Source organism: Salmo trutta, chromosome 15 (genome assembly GCF_901001165.1).
Source record: "Salmo trutta chromosome 15, fSalTru1.1, whole genome shotgun sequence".
Lineage (NCBI taxonomy): Eukaryota > Metazoa > Chordata > Actinopteri > Salmoniformes > Salmonidae > Salmo > Salmo trutta.
In genome coordinates, this window is record NC_042971.1 from 53452877 (window position 1) to 53467480 (window position 14604).

A 14604-nucleotide genomic window follows, 5' to 3' on the forward strand; every position below is an offset into this window, starting at 1 on the left:
ATGTACTGGCCTGTCTCCTGGTAGCGCCTCCATGCTCTGGACACTACGCTGACAGACATAGCAAACCTTCTTGCCACAGCTCGCATTGATGTGCCATCCTGGATGAGCTGCACTACCTGAGCCACTTGTGTGGGTTGTAGACTCCATCTCATGCTACCACTAGAGTGAAAGCACCGCCAGCATTCAAAAGTGACCAAAACATCAGCCAGGAAGCATAGGAACTGAGAAGTGGTCTGTGGTCACCACCTGCAGAACCACTCCTTTATTGGGGGTGTCTTGCTAATTGCCTATAATTTCCACCTGTTGTCTATTCCATTTGCACAACAGCATGTGACATTTATTGTCAATCAGTGTTGCTTCCTAAGTGGACAGTTTGATTTCACAGAAGTGTGATTGACTTGGAGTTACATTGTGTTGTTTAAGTGTTCCCTTTATTGTTTTGAGCAGTGTACTTGCAGTGAAGCCGCTCAACAACTACATCATACCAGTCATCCAACAGATTCCCATTCAGAGCGACACACACAAGCATCCAGGGTCAATGCCCTGCTCAAGGACATGTTGACCGATCTACCACCAGGCCAAAAAACGTAAACCCGACCCCTCCAAGATCCCCCCCACAGTTCCCCAGTAGCTGTCCCTCAACAATTCGAGACCCCTCCCACAGTCCCCTCCCAGGAAGAAAAAAAAAATATATAAAATACAATTAATTCCATTCCCCACCGCCAAGAACCCCCCAATGCACCAACAACCAAGAGAATGAACTAAAGAGATAAAAGGGAAAGACAGAAGAAAATAATGCAAACATTTAAAAAAAAAAAGAATACATTTAAAACAGGACATCAAGGACAACTAAAATCCTAACAGCAATGCCAACTGTATATGTTTGTGTGCATGTCTGGCACTATTACATGTATGTGTGTGTTCTTGTATGTGTTTATTTGAATGAGAGTGTGTGTATATGCATGTGTACAAACACCTGCACGGCATCAGCCTCAGGCAAACCGGCATTAGTTATAAAAACACTGCCACTTAGTGTCATTCAAATGTACTTTTTATTATGTTTTATTTTGACTTTTTTTTATTTTTTACTTTATCTTTGACCATCATTCTATCTCTCACACAGCAACTCCACTCCCACTTGTCTCCAATTCCACATACCAACCCTCAGCTTCCCTTAGCCCATCCCATCTATCTCTGCTGGCCACCCACTTCGGGTTTCTACACAACACATATCTTTCAACTATGCTGTGATGTTTAACATACAATTTCAATCTATCTAATCAAATAGAATCCACAGATTGCAAGTTGAAGATAAATACTTTTACTAAGAGTATTAGTAATTGACTGACCCGGTCTCTCCAGATCTCCTAACAGTACTATTTCTAGGGTCAGTTTAAGATCAATGCTATGCATTTTCAGCCATTCCTGAACCTGAGACCAGAAACAGGCTACCTGAGGGCAATACCAAAATAAATGGTCTATTGATTCTGTATCCTCACAACAAAATCTGTAGAGCTTCGATGATTTTATGGCCAAAATATTCAACATTTTGTTGGTGGCAAGAATTCTATATAATAATTTTAGCTGAAAAGCACGAAGTCTTGAATATTGCGTTGTTTTATATATCAACTCATACCATGGAATGGAATCGGTAGTCTTCTGTTAGTCTTCTCTTTAGCCAGAAACTGCTTTTTTATTATTGATGAATATTGAATTGAATGACCCCTGAAGGTACATTTAAAGGTATCCCAAACAATAAGGGGACTTGCTGCACCTATATTATACTGGAAAAATGTGGTTATAAATGATTTTGTCTTAGTTAAATATAAGTTGTCCTCCAGTAAACTTTGATTACATTTCCAAAATCCCCGTCCACGTGGAAAATCTATAAAAGAGTTATGTGAATGCCAATTAGATGATGATCGCATTCTGTCTCCTATTAAAACTTTTTTAACCTTTGATGCATGAGAGAAGGAGACAAAGTAGTAAAGATGACTAGCTTGATTAAGTCTCCTCCATGTATATCTCACTAGGTTGGGGTTTTCTGGTCTCCAAATATCCACTATTTCTAATGTGTCCATAATATTTGTGATTTCCCTAAGGGCACGGTGATGATAGTTTGTAGAGTGATTACCTTTACGGTCCATTGAGGTACTTAACACTGTTGTAGTCTCCTACCATAATGATTAGATCATTTGTTACCTGTAAGTTCAATAAATTGGTATAAATATTTTCAAAGAAGTGTGGATCAGCCTGATTTGGACCATATAGATTAATGAGCCAAATCTCTTTTTCGTCCGCTTTCATATTCAAAAGGATCCACCTTCCCTGCAAATCATTCCTGACTATTTGCACATTCAGATTTACATTTTTGTTAATTAATATCATCACAACCTTTGAGTTCCTTTGTCCATGACAGAAAATTATTTCACCACCCCATTCCTTTTTCCACAGAACTTCATCTAAGGATGTAGAGTGAGTTTCCTGTAAACAGTATATGTTATATTCCTTTTCTTTTAGCCACGTAAAGACTGATATTTTTTTATAATCTGCTAAACCGTTACAATTATAACTGGCTATACTTACTTCACCCCTTACCATAACTAGACACTATTCTCAGTCTAAATTGACCATAATTAGTGCTTATAAAGTTACTGACATCAGAGGTATTATGAAGGTCAAAACTAGAACTTTCAAATGTCTGATATTTAGAATTCAAGAAATAGGTTCTAGCAATATTTGTGTTATTCCCTTGCCTGTTCGCCTGTGAGCCAATGCCACAGATGTTAGAAAATTGAGACAAGATATATGTGTGTAGCAAATCTGAGTATTGTATGTTATTTGGGTTCATAATGTGTATTTTGTTTACTTTTTCCACAGTCAAATATTCTGAATTTTGGAGTCCTGGCACAGAAGTCTGCTTTCTAACCAACAGCTAGAATCTGCCACACTATGCAACAAATGTATGTTTGAATCTCACTTAGCTAGCAACTACTCACAGTAATTGTATATGTATTTATGTAAAAAAAAAATAGGGACCACAATGGAAATAAGTCCCCAACTTTATTGTGCAATCCCGGTCACGTTTTAAATCTTTATTCAGTGTCTATATATGTATTTATTTTTTGATGACAAAATCAATCAAACGTCTTGCAAGTCTGAATATCACTTCGCGAGCAATTATTCACGCACCTCTTGCAAGCATAGACATTCCTCTCACCCCAAATCACCTCTAAGGCCATAAAAACTGAAAAATGTCTTTTAGAATCTCAATACTTGAACCTACTGCTAAATCCGATGTCAAGTTATTAGCATGTGTAGTAACTAGAGGATGTTTTGGCACACTTACTCTGCTGATACCTCAGGTCAATACAATGAGTCATAATCTATCCTCATTGTTTCTTCCAGATGATGGCCCTGTGGGGATGCTGAAAGAGATGGGTCTGTCTGGTATTGATGCTGAGCTTCGAGGTCTGGCCCCTGATATGGGTGGAGATGTCTCCGTCTTACAAGACTTTCTGAAGATGATGGCCAACATGCTTAACTCCAAGAGGGACTTTGATCTGGCACAGGCCTACCTGGCACTCTTCCTAAAGGTAACCACATCAATATTCTAGTCACCAACACTGTAGCCATGTTAACAACCTGCTGTTATCTGTGTTATAACACTGTTGTTATTGATTTAATTGACATGTTGAGTTTTTATTGTTACACATGAGTTCAATGATGTTATTACTCCAGTAATTATAGCGTCACTACACATGAATAATAGCAGCTTAATGATATCAACGATGTCACTAGAGGAAGAGGGAAATCTATTTTCTGTTGCGTTGACTGTAACCCACTTACATCGGCAACCAGCAGATGGAGTCAGAACATTGGAAATACATTAAAAAGCGGTACAGAACTGTAAAAAAATATATATATATAATGTGATACACAATTCAATCAAAACCAATGACCACATCTCTAGAAGTCAAATAAAAATGAAATGTTTTATTAAGAAAACATGTTCGACTTGATATGTAGTTCTGTTGTTTCACTCTTAAACTAAGCTCAGTTTTGTTGAGTACCTGAATTCAAATTGTATCTTTACAGAACATGAACAATGTGTTTTTGACTTCACAGCACCACAGACACACTTTGTTTCAAAGGTTCATAACGTGTGTATTTCCTGTATGGTTTGTCTTACTTCTGAGTTTCCTTCACTAACTCCGTATAGTTTCTCTCTCTCTCGCTCTCTCTCTCTAGCTGCATCTCAGACTGATCACCCAGGAACCAGAGCTCATGGAGGAGGCATATAGAGTATCTGAGAAACTGGAGGAGATGTGGACATCCATGCAGACACTTTTCAATCAGAGTCTGTGTTTGCTGTCATACACCAAGAGTGCACTGCTTTGAAGTGTGCCTCTCCCAACCAACCCTCTTTCATTTTTATTTTATTTATGTGGTTTTTCACACCGATCTATGTATACATCTCTATACAGCATTGTGAACTATAGTTTCACACTTGATGCAAGAGAAGTTGGCCACATTTTATATTATATATTATGTGCTCTAATGCTTTTGTCTAACACGTATGATGTTCAATGAAACCGTGATTGACCAAAACCTGATGTAACTACCTTTTTTAAAATAGACATGATTGTTATTGTATTACTCCAGATTGTTTTCACTTTACGTTCTTACCCTAATACAATTTGATGTTCATTGGTTCAGCATGAGTTACCACATTTTAAGACGTTCCCTGCTGTCTCGATGGTACACAGCATAGTAATGAGGATTATACAGAGGACAAAATAGATGTGTACATGTACTGTACTCCATAGACAACTCGGATACATCAATATATTTTCACAGTCCTGTTGGGGATTATAGTTTTTGTCTCACAACGACAGAGCAGGTAGTGGATCAGATGGTGTCTGTGTCCCCCTCTGTAGCTAAGCTTTGCTGGAGTCCTAGAGGATGACCAGCTATGCAGGGTTTGGGCTTGGGACAGAGGGTTAGACAAGCCCTTCATTTGAATGTGTTTTGAGGGTAAGGAAGATAAAACAGTTAACTATTATTTTATGTATTACATGACATTTCCATTGCCCTACACACAATACCCCATAATGTAGAATTATGTTTTTAGACATTTTTACAAATTAATTAAAAATGAAAAGCTGAAATGTCTTGAGTCAATAAGTGTTCAACCCCTTTGTTATGGCAAGCCTAAATATGTTCAGGAGTAAAAATGTGATTCACAAGTTGAATGGATTTCTCTGTGTGCAATGATGGTATTTTTTGAATGACTACCTCATTTCTATACCCCACACACAATTATCTAAAAGGTCCCTCAGTTGAGCAGTGAATTTTAAACACCGATTCAACCACAAAGACCAGCAAGGTTTTCCAATGCCTTGCAAGGAAGGGCACCTATTGGCAGATGGGTAAAAATGAAGAAAGCATTTATTAATAATGGCCGGAACAGAGCAAATGGAACGGCATCAAAGACCTGGGAACTGTGTTTGATGTATTTGTTACCATTCCGCTCCACTCATCACCACGAGCCCATTCTCCCCAATTAAGGTACCACCAACCTCCTGTGGTATCAATACACCCAGTCACTACAAAGATACAGGTGTCCATCCTAACTCAGTTCCCGGAGAGGAAGGAAACGGCTCAGGAATTTCATGATGACGCCAATGATGACTTTAAAACAGAGTTGAATTGCTATGATATGAGAAAACAGGATGGATCAGCAACATTGTAGTTACTCCACAATACTAACCAAAATGACAGAGTGAAAATAAGTAAGCCTGTACAGAATATCAATATTCCAAAACATGCATCCTGTTTGCATTTAGGCACTAAAGTAAAACTGCTAAAAAATTGGCAAAGAAATGTACTTTATGTCCTTGAATACAAATCCTTCTATTTGGGGCAAATCCAACACATCACTGATTACCACTCTTCATTTTGTTCAAGCGTGGTGGTGGCTGCATCATGTTATGGGTATGCTTGCTATCGGCAAGGGCTACAGAGTTTTTTTAGGATAAAAAATAAACAATGGAGCTAAGCACAGGCAAAATCCTAGAAAACTTGGTTCTGTCTGCTTTCCAAAAGACACAGACATTCACTTTTCAGCAGGACAATAACCTAAAACACAAGTCCAAATAGTTGCTTGCCAAGGCTACATTAAATATTCCTGAGTGGCCTAGTTACAGTTTGGACTTAAATCAGCTTGAAAATCTATGGCAAGACTCGAAAATTGCTATCTAGCAACGATCAACAACCAACTTGACAGAGATTGACGAATTGAACATGTTGTACAAACCAGATGTGCAAAGCTCTTAGACTTACCCAGAAAGACGCACAGTTGTAGGTGATTCTAACATGTATTGCCTCAGGGGTGTGAATACTTATATTAGTTAGATATATTTCATTTTCAATAAATGTGCAAACATTTCAAAAAACATGTTTTCACTTTGTCATTATGGGGTATTGTGTGTAGATGGATGAGATGTTTTTATTTGTATTAATCTATTTTAAATTCCGGCTGTAACAACATGTGGAATAAGTCTAGGTGTATGAATACTTTCTGAAGGCACTGTACGTACATCTTACTCAGATGTCTTGCATCTTTGACAAATATGGAAGTGTTATCATTGAAAGATAAGAATGTTATTTACTGAGCATTTCTGTTATTTGTCAGTATTAATTATTTTAAAAAGACAAATTCAAATATTTCCTGTTTATTGTACAGCTGGAAAATCTGTATTTTAAAAATAATTATTTGGCCCTCTCACAATATACACATTTTTGTGGAAATAATGACGATATAATTACATAGTTAAAATGGTATTTGTGTGACATAAAAAGCACCACAATGATTATGGTAACAAACATTATGTACTTGATTGTGACCTCAGGTAAAGATAACTAAAATGTTTTTGATGTTAACCCGGCGACAGTAAGACCCGGTGGAAACCTCAAACGCAGACTCCTCTCTGTATACTTGCCTTTCCAGTACACTTGCATTATGGTCGCGAAGCGGGCTGGCGGCTGTGAGTAATATGCATTTAGGACCAATTTCATTCACTACGTTACCCAGTCCTTCAAATAGTACTGTAACTGATGTTTATATTCTTCCATACGGGTTTGTTTTGGAAGGTTCCAAATTCGCTTTTCTTCACACCACTGTAACTGAGTCAAGCCTCGAATCGCAGCAGGGGAGAAGAGCTGTCAAGATACTTGAATCCGTCTGGCTAGCTGGTGATGCGTAAAGTCACTATACCCTCGTCCAGAGCAGGGGCATCCCCAGCTCCAGACTACTGGATAGATGGATCGAAGAAGGAGACCCTGGCTGACTACTATGAGTTGGAGTCCGAATTGGGACGGTGAGCGTATCTCTGTACGGGCACTGTACTCAGGGTTCTCATGTTTTGACTGCTAGTGTTTTATGGTCTAATCTATAGTTCTAAAAATGTATTAGGCTACTTAGTAAACGTGATCTAAGGATACGGTAAATGGTATTGCATCTAATGAATTACCTCTATTTTGTTGTTTTCAATGAAATATCATCTACACACTGACTCTCCCTCCCTCCTCCCCTCTCTCTCTTTCTCTCTCTCTCACATACACACCGGAGAAAGAGAGTGCAGTGGGTTACCACAATTTCCTGCTTATCCCCTGATGCTTTGGCTAAATGAAACTATTATTCTACAGCAACAATCTAGCAATGCATGTAATTGTCATCTAAATAATGGATTGACAAATAGTTGTCAAAGTTATTAAAGGTACAGTTGAAGTTGGAAGTTTACATACACCTTAGCCAAATACATTTAAACTCAGTTTTTCACAATTTCTGACATTTAATCGTAGTAAAAAAATCAGTTTTAGGTCAGTTAGGATCACCACTTTATTTCAAGAATGTGAAATGTGAGAATAAATGAGAGAATGATTTATTTCAGCTTTTATTTATTTCATCACTTTCCCAGTGGGAAAGAAGTTTACATACACTCAATTAGTATTTGGTAGCATTGCCTTTAAATTGTTTAACTTGGGTCAAACGTTTCAGGTAGCCTCCCACAAGCTTCCCACAATAAGTTGGGTGAATTTTGGCCCATTCCTCCTGACAGAGCTGGTGTAACTGAGTCAGGTTTGTAGGCCTCCTTACTCGCACACGCTTTTTCAGATCTGCCCACACATTTTTTACAGGATTGAGGTCAGGGCTTTGTGATGGCCACTCCAATACCTTGACTTTGTTGTCCTTAAGCCATTTTGCCACAACTTTGGGAAGTATGTTTGGTGTCATTCTCCATTTGGAAGACCCATTTGCGACCAAGCTTTAACTTCCTGACTGATGTCTTGAGATGTTGCTTCAATATATCTACATAATTTCCATTTTCCATCCTCATGAAGCGCACCAGTCCCTCCTGCATCAAATCACCCCCACAACATGATGCTGCCACCCCTGTGCTTCACGGTTGGGATGGTGTTCTTCGGCTTGCAAGCCTCCCCCTTTTTCCTCCAAACATAACGATGGTCATTATGGCCAAATAGTTATATTTTTGTTTCATCAGACCAGAGGGCATTTCTCCAAAAAGTGCGATCTTTGTCCCCATGTGCAGTTGCAAACCGTAGTCTGGCTTTTTTATGGCGGTTTTGGAGCAGTGGCTTCTTCCTTGCTGAGTGGCCTTTCAGGTTATGTCGATATTGGACTCGTTTTACTGTTGATATAGGTACTTTTGTACCTGTTTCCTCCAGCATCTTCACAAGGTCCTTTGCTGTTGTTCTGGGAGTGATTTGCACTTTTCGCACCAAAGTACATTCATCTCTAGGAGACAGAACGCGTCTCCTTCCTGAGCAGTATGACAGCTGCGTGGTCCCATGGTGTTTATACTTGTGTACTATTGTTTGTACAGATGAACGTGGTACCTTCAGGCATTTGGAAATTGCTCCTAAGGATGAACCAGACTTGTGGAGGTCTGCAATTTTTTTCTGAGGTCTTGGCTGATTTGTTTTGATTTTCTCATGATGTCAAGCAAAGAGGCACTGAGTTTGAAAGTAGGCCTTGAAATACATCCACAGGAGTACCTCCAATTGACTCAAATGTCAATTAGCCTATCAGATGTTAATTAGAAGCTTCTAAAGCCATGACATTCTTTTCTGGAATTTTCCAAGCTGTTTAAAGCCACAGTCAATTTAGTGTATGTAAACTTCTGACCCACTGGAATTGTGATACAGTGAATTATAAGTGAAATAATGTAACGGGCGTCGTAAGGATTGGACCAAGGTGCAGCGGGAACGTGGATACTCATCTTCTTTATTAACTTAAAAGAAGGAAAAAACTAACAAATCACGTATACAAAACAACAAACGACACTAAACAGTCCTGTCAGGTGCACAGACACATAACAGGAAACAACTACCCACAAACCCCCATAGCACAAACACCCCTATACATAGGACCTTCAATCAGAGGCAACGAGGAACAGCTGCCTCCAATTGAAGGTCAATCAACAAACCCTAAACATATAAAATAGAAAGACTGAACATAGAAATACACTAACATAGAACATAGACCAAAAACCCCGGAACACTCTAAACAAACACCCCTCTTACATAAGCACATAGACCAACAAACCCCGAGACACTCTAAACAAACACCCCCTCTTACATAAGCACATAGACCAACAAACCCCGAGACACTCTAAACAAACACCCCCTGCCACGTCCTGACCAAACTACAATAACAAAATACCCCTTTACTGATCAGGACGTGACAAATAATCTGTCTGTAAACAATTGCTGGAATAATTACTTGTATCATGCACAAAGTAGATGTCCTAACCGACTTGCCAAAACTATAACAAGAAATTTGTGGAGTGGTTGAAAAACGAGTTTTAATGACTCCAACCTAAGTATATGTAAACTTCCGACTTCAACTGTATGTAATGTTTACACAGTGTCTTCAGAAAGTATTCACACCCCTTGACTTTTTCCAAATGTTATTGTGTTAGTGGGAATTTAAAATGTATTACCCCATAATGTCAAGGTGGAATTATGATTTTAGACATTTGTACAAATTCATTAAAAATTAGAAGAGAGTGAGCAAGTATTCAACCCCTTTGTTATGGCAAGCCTAAATCCGTTCAGGAGTAAAAATGTGCTTAACAAGTCATATAAGTTGCATGGACTCACTCTGTGTGCAATAATAGTGTTTAAAAATATTTTTATAATGACTACCTCGTCTCTGTACACCACACATACAATGATCTGTAAGGTCCCTCAGTCGAGCAGTGAATTTCAAACACAGATTTAACCACAATGACCAGGGAGGTTTTCCAATGCATTACAAAGAAGAGCACCTATTGGTAGATGATTGAAAAAAGCAGACATTGACTATCCCTTTGAGTGTGGTGAAGTTATTAATTACACTTTGGATGATCAATACACCCAGTCACTACAAAGACACAGGTGTCCTTCCTATCTCCGTTGCCTGAGAGGAAGGAAACCGGACAGGGATTTCACCATTAGGCCAATGGTGACAGAGTGAAAAGAATGAAGCCTGTACAGAATAACAATTTTCCAAAACTTGCATCCTGTTTGCACTTAGGCACTAAAGTAAACATATGCAAAATATGGCAAAGAAATTAACTTAATGTCCTGATTACAAAGAGTTATGTTTGAGGCAAATCCAACACATCAGTAAGTACCACTCTTCATATTTTCAAGCATAGTGGTGGCTGCATCATGTTATGGGTATTATTGTCATTTGCGAGGACTAGGGTGTCTTTTAGGATAAAAAGAAACGGAAAAGAGCTATGCACAGGCACAATCCTGGAGGAAAACTTGGTTCTGTCTGCTTTCCAACAGACACTGTGAGACAATAACCAAATCCACCTTTCAGCAGGATGAGGGAGAGATCGGTTTGTTGTTTTGGAAAGTTTTGAAAGTTTCTTGAAAAGTTTCTTAGTTGCTAGCTACCTTTTGAGTTTGGATCCCGTGATGCGCTTGGCATCAGTTTCTGGGACTGCTACTATCTGTCCAGTGATCCTGCCAACCAAGGCCGGGTCTGAGGAGTTGTTTGGTGTAGCAGCTAGCCTAGCTGCTAGCTAGCAGCCTATCAAGCTAGCAGGGTTTTCTTCAGGGCTTGAACGCAGCCTGCGAACTGGTTAGCCTTTGTAGCTGGGACCGCGGATTGTCCCGGGCTTGTGGCTGTCTAGACCCCTGCTGTTTGTTGTTGTATGGAACTGCGAAGGGTAACAGAGTAACCTACATTACTAACATGGCAAAGACCAAAGCTGGTGGGACTACCATTGAGGACAGTGTTGTCTGTCTATCACAGGTGAAGGATATTTTAAGCTAACCTGAAGAACAGTTTGCAGTTCTCCCAGGGTCAGCTCGATGAGTTTAAACAAGAGGACGGCAAGATGACAGCAATCTGCAAGTCATTGAGAGAGGAAATCAGTTCTGTATGTGAATCCATGATAACAATGACAGAGAAATCTGATTATCTCGAGGGACAATCAAGGCGAAAAACATGGTTGTGGACGGAATTGCAGAGTCTCCACATGAGACCTGGATGGAGTCTGAGGACAAAGTGAGGCAAATGATCTCAGAGAAACTGAAGATGGATCACAGGAAGATTGTGATGGAGTGCGCCCTCAGAACTGGAAAACCGGCCCAGGTGACAGGCCCAGGCCGATAGTGGTCAAGTTCCTGAAGTTCAAGGACAAGGTAGCTGTTCTGGAAAGAGCAAAGAACTGGAGAGGAATGTATATCTTCCTCAACGAGGACTATCCTGAAGCTGTGCGCCAGAACAGGAAATAACTTATCCCAGCCATGAAAGCTGCCAGAGCGTGTTGGGACATTGCTTACATCCACTATGACAGGCCCATTGTCCACCCTCCCTCCCAAAAGCCTGGAAGGGATGAGAGTGCTAAGCTTATGGGTTTGTAGCTTCAACCCCGCAGCACACACACACACCAACTAATAAATGGACTTCTGAATGTATATATTTTTTCTTGCTTTGTTTTCTCTTTTCCATTATTATGTCTATCTCTGATAAGCTACCCAAGAAAGGGTAGCCCATATTAATATATGTAGCCTTAAAAATACAGTTCACGCAATCAATAACTTACTAACATCAGATAACATTCATGTATGATCAATTTCTGAGACTCACTTAGATAATTCATTTGATCTGTCTGGCTGACTTACTGCAAATGGTGAAATTATGTGATTAAACTCAACAAAAAGAAGAGTAAACTGTATTATGAAGCCAAGATCAATGATATTTCTGTGCAGTCTTTGATACTTTTGACCATAACCTGTTGTTGAGAAAACGTATGTGTTATGGCTTTTCAACCTCTGCCATATTGCGGATTCAGGCTATCTATCTAATAGAATGTAAAGGGTTTTCTTTAATGGAAGCTTCTCTAATGTCAAACATGTAAAGTGTGGTGTACCGCAGGGCAGCTCTCTAGGCCCACTACTCTTTTCTATTTTTACCAATGACCTGCCATTGACATTAAACAAAGCATGTGTGTCCATGTATGCTAATCTTCAACCATATACACATCAGCAACCACAGCTAATGAAGTCACTGGAACCCTTAACAAAGAGTAGCAGTCTGTTTTGGAATGGGTGGCCAGTAATAAACTAAAACTAAGAGCATTGTATTTGGTACAAATCATTCCCTAAGTTGTAGACCTCAGATGAATCTGGTAATGAATGGTGTTGCTGTTGAACAAGTTCAGGAGACTAAATTACTTGGTGTTACCTTAGATTGTAAATTGTCATGGTCAAAACATATAGATTCAATGGTTTTAAAGATTTGGGCAGGTCTGTCCGTACTAAAGAGATGCTCTGCTTTTTTGACATCGCATTCCAGAAAGCAAGTTCTGCAGGCTATAGTTTTGTCTTATCTTGATTATTGTCCAGTCGTGTGGTCGAGTGCTGCAAGGAGAGACCTAGTTAAGCTGCAGCTGGCCCAGAACAGAGTGGCACGTCTTGCTCTTCATTTTAATTAGAGGGCTGATATAAATACTATGCATGGCAGTCTTTCTTGGCTAAGAGGTGAGGAGAGACTGACTGCATCACTTATTTTTATAAGAAACATTAATATGTTGAAAATCCCAATTTATTTGCATAGTCAACTTACACACAGCTCTGACACACACCCATCAGACATTCCATCAGGGGTCTTTTCACAGTCCACAAATCCAGAACAAATTCAAGAAAGTGTACAGTAATATATAGAGCCATTATTGCATGAAACTCCCTTCCATCTCATATTGCTCAAATGAACAGCAAACCTGGTTAAAAAAACCACATAAAGCAACACCTCACGGAACAATGCCTCTCCCCTATTTGACCTAGATAGTTTGTGTGTATGCATTGATATGTAGGCTACGTGTGCCTTTTTTAAATTGATGTAGATCTGTCCTTGAGCTGTTCTTGTCTATTGATGTTCTGTATTATGTCATTCTGTATTATTGTTTCATGTTTTGTGTAGACCCCAAGAAGAGTAGCTTCTGCTTTCGCAACAGCTAATGGGGATCCTAATAAAATACCAAATACCAAACCTAAAACACAAGGCCAAATACACACTGGAGTTGCTTACCAAGACGATATTAAATGTTCCTGGGCCTAGTGTCAGCTTTGACTTAAATCGGCTTGGCAATCGTTCGAAAGTCTTGCAAATGGCTGTCTAGCAATGATCAACAACTGACAGAGCTTTAAGAATTTTTTTAAAGAATAATGTGCAAATATTGTACAATCCAGGTGTGTAAAACACTTTGAGATTTACCCCGAAAGACACCCAGCTGTAATCGCTGCCAAAGGTGATTCTAACACTTATTGACTCAGGGGGTTGAATACTTATGTAATCAAGATATGTTTTATTTTTCTTAAATGTTTTACAAATGTTATAATTTTCCTTCGACTTTGACATTAGAGTATTTTGTGTAGATTGTTGACAAAAAATGACAAAATGTTTATTTTTATCCCACCTTTAATCCCACTTTGTAATATAGAAAAAGTCAAGGTGTGTGAATACTTTCTGAAGGCACTGTATATATACTGTCCATTTCCATTTTTATTATACCGATAATTGTTATTTATGACCGTGGTCCATTTGGAAAATGTTTAACTTCATAGCCCTTTGCTGTAGAACTGTCAACACTTTCAAAGCATGAACAATAGATACAAATAATTCCCTCATCACTTTTGCTCATGAGTCATAGCGGCAAAATTAACATATTGTCCTCATTTGAGACACTCTGTGGATTTCATAAGAGCAATGTGGATGTCACCTACTACCGAATCAGTCTCTAGACAATGACACTGTGAGACACCAGCAGCAGCACATGTTAATGATTTCATAGCAGATTATAACAGATACATTTTGGTGGTCTGGTGACAGCATATATTGAGACAATGTGGATTGTTGCATGTGTTATTTTATTTGCTTTTGTTTACCCCTAACCTTCGGAGAGAGGGTGAGATATGGAAACATACAATAGGGCAGGCTGTGTTTCAATGAAGTACATTCAATATTATCATATAGTATCGTAATATGAGGTGTGCTGCTTGAGGTTTAGGACTACAGTC

General features: G+C 39.1%; 1 protein-coding gene and 1 pseudogene across 1 annotated transcript in view; both read left to right on the forward strand.

The window, feature by feature from the left end:
• Positions 1-4401, forward strand: part of LOC115148337 (WD repeat-containing protein 36-like) — a 33451-nt pseudogene extending 29050 nt beyond the window's left edge.
• Positions 4402-6973: 2572 nt separating this feature from the next.
• The window catches only part of LOC115149339 (calcium/calmodulin-dependent protein kinase type IV), a 29907-nt gene continuing 22276 nt past the window's right edge, over positions 6974-14604 (forward strand). Inside the window, exons 1-2 of the mRNA XM_029692126.1 lie at positions 6974-7049; positions 7156-7382. Coding sequence (XP_029547986.1) covers positions 7261-7382 — 122 coding nt within the window. The 5' untranslated portion in view covers positions 6974-7049; positions 7156-7260. The remainder of the gene's footprint in view (positions 7050-7155; positions 7383-14604) is intronic.